This window comes from Egretta garzetta, unplaced genomic scaffold, assembly GCF_000687185.1.
Source record: "Egretta garzetta isolate BGI_Z169 unplaced genomic scaffold, ASM68718v1 scaffold957, whole genome shotgun sequence".
Lineage (NCBI taxonomy): Eukaryota > Metazoa > Chordata > Aves > Pelecaniformes > Ardeidae > Egretta > Egretta garzetta.
The window spans coordinates 23,419-24,673 of NW_009260360.1; the positions used below are offsets into that span (position 1 = coordinate 23,419).

General features: G+C 69.4%; 1 protein-coding gene across 1 annotated transcript in view; it reads left to right on the forward strand.

Moving 5' to 3' along the window:
* Nucleotides 1-1,255, forward strand: part of LOC104130000 (dedicator of cytokinesis protein 2-like) — an 11,812-nt gene that overhangs the window by 5,384 nt on the left and 5,173 nt on the right. Inside the window, exons 4-7 of the mRNA XM_035898462.1 lie at nt 3-46; nt 222-303; nt 407-491; nt 945-1,031. Of these exons, the coding sequence (XP_035754355.1) occupies nt 3-46; nt 222-303; nt 407-491; nt 945-1,031 (298 nt within the window). The remainder of the gene's footprint in view (nt 1-2; nt 47-221; nt 304-406; nt 492-944; nt 1,032-1,255) is intronic.

A 1,255-nucleotide genomic window follows, 5' to 3' on the forward strand; every position in this document is an offset into this window, starting at 1 on the left:
AGCACGTCCCCGCCCGGCCAGGACATCACCGGCTCCCCGGGCCAGTGTATCCTCCCAGCGAGGGGACAGGGCTGGGAGGGCGGCTCATCCCCGTGCCATCCTGGGCCCCGCAGCGCCTCCCCTCTGCGCCCCTGGGGTCTCCCCCTCTGGGCCCTGGGGCCTCCCCTTCCCTGCAGCCCCTGAACCCCCAGTGCGTGCCCGTGGCTCCTTCACTCCCGCAGACATCCAGTGTTTCACTGTGCAGCCGGTGGAGGAAGCCAAGGTGCGGTTCAAGGACCGGAGCATCCCGGAGCAGATCACCAAGTGAGTGCCACAGCGCCGGTGGGGTGCACCCGCCCTGCTCCGCCTGGGAGGGGGCGCGGCAGGGGGGGCCTCTTCCATCCCCTGCCCCTTCCCTCTCCTGCAGTTTCTATAAAGCCAACCACGTCCAGAAGTTCAGCTACTCGCGGCCCTTCAAGAAAGGCCCGAAGGACCCAGACAATGAATTTGCAGTGAGTGCTGGTGGGGGCTGCTAGGACCCCCAGCCTGCAGGGACGGGGAGAGCTGGGGGGGCCCGTGAGGAGCCAGGTGTCCAGAGGAAGGGGGACGCAGGAGAGACAGGGGGTCCCCAGCCCTGGGATGGGGAAGGTGGTGGTCCCGTGTCCATGGGCAGGGGAGGTGGGAGCCCCCCGCCCCACGGGGCAGCCAGGGTGTCCCAGGGCGATAGGGAGGAGGGCGCAGGGTGACTGCTGCCCCTCCCCACAGAACAGGGGCCCGTGAGGAGCCAGGTGTCCAGAGGAAGGGGGACGCAGGAGAGACAGGGGGTCCCCAGCCCTGGGATGGGGAAGGTGGTGGTCCCGTGTCCATGGGCAGGGGAGGTGGGAGCCCCCCGCCCCACGGGGCAGCCAGGGTGTCCCAGGGCGATAGGGAGGAGGGCGCAGGGTGACTGCTGCCCCTCCCCACAGAACATGTGGATCGAGCGGACGACCTTCGAAACAGCTTACCCCCTGCCCGGCATCCTGCGCTGGTTTGCAGTGACCTCCACCACCACGGTGAGGAGAGGGGAGCGGGGGGAGTGGGGGGCTCCCAGGGCATCCCTTCCCTAAGCAGCATTGCAGACCCAGAACCAGGCGGGTGCGGCTGCCCCCAGTCCCTTCCAGGCTCCCCAAGCCGGGGTGCAGGGAGCACATCCCGCCTGCTGCCCTGGCCAAGCCCCAGTCCCCGTGCCCCATCCCTCTCTGCTCTTGGTGCAAACCCGATCCAGCCCCCCCAGTGC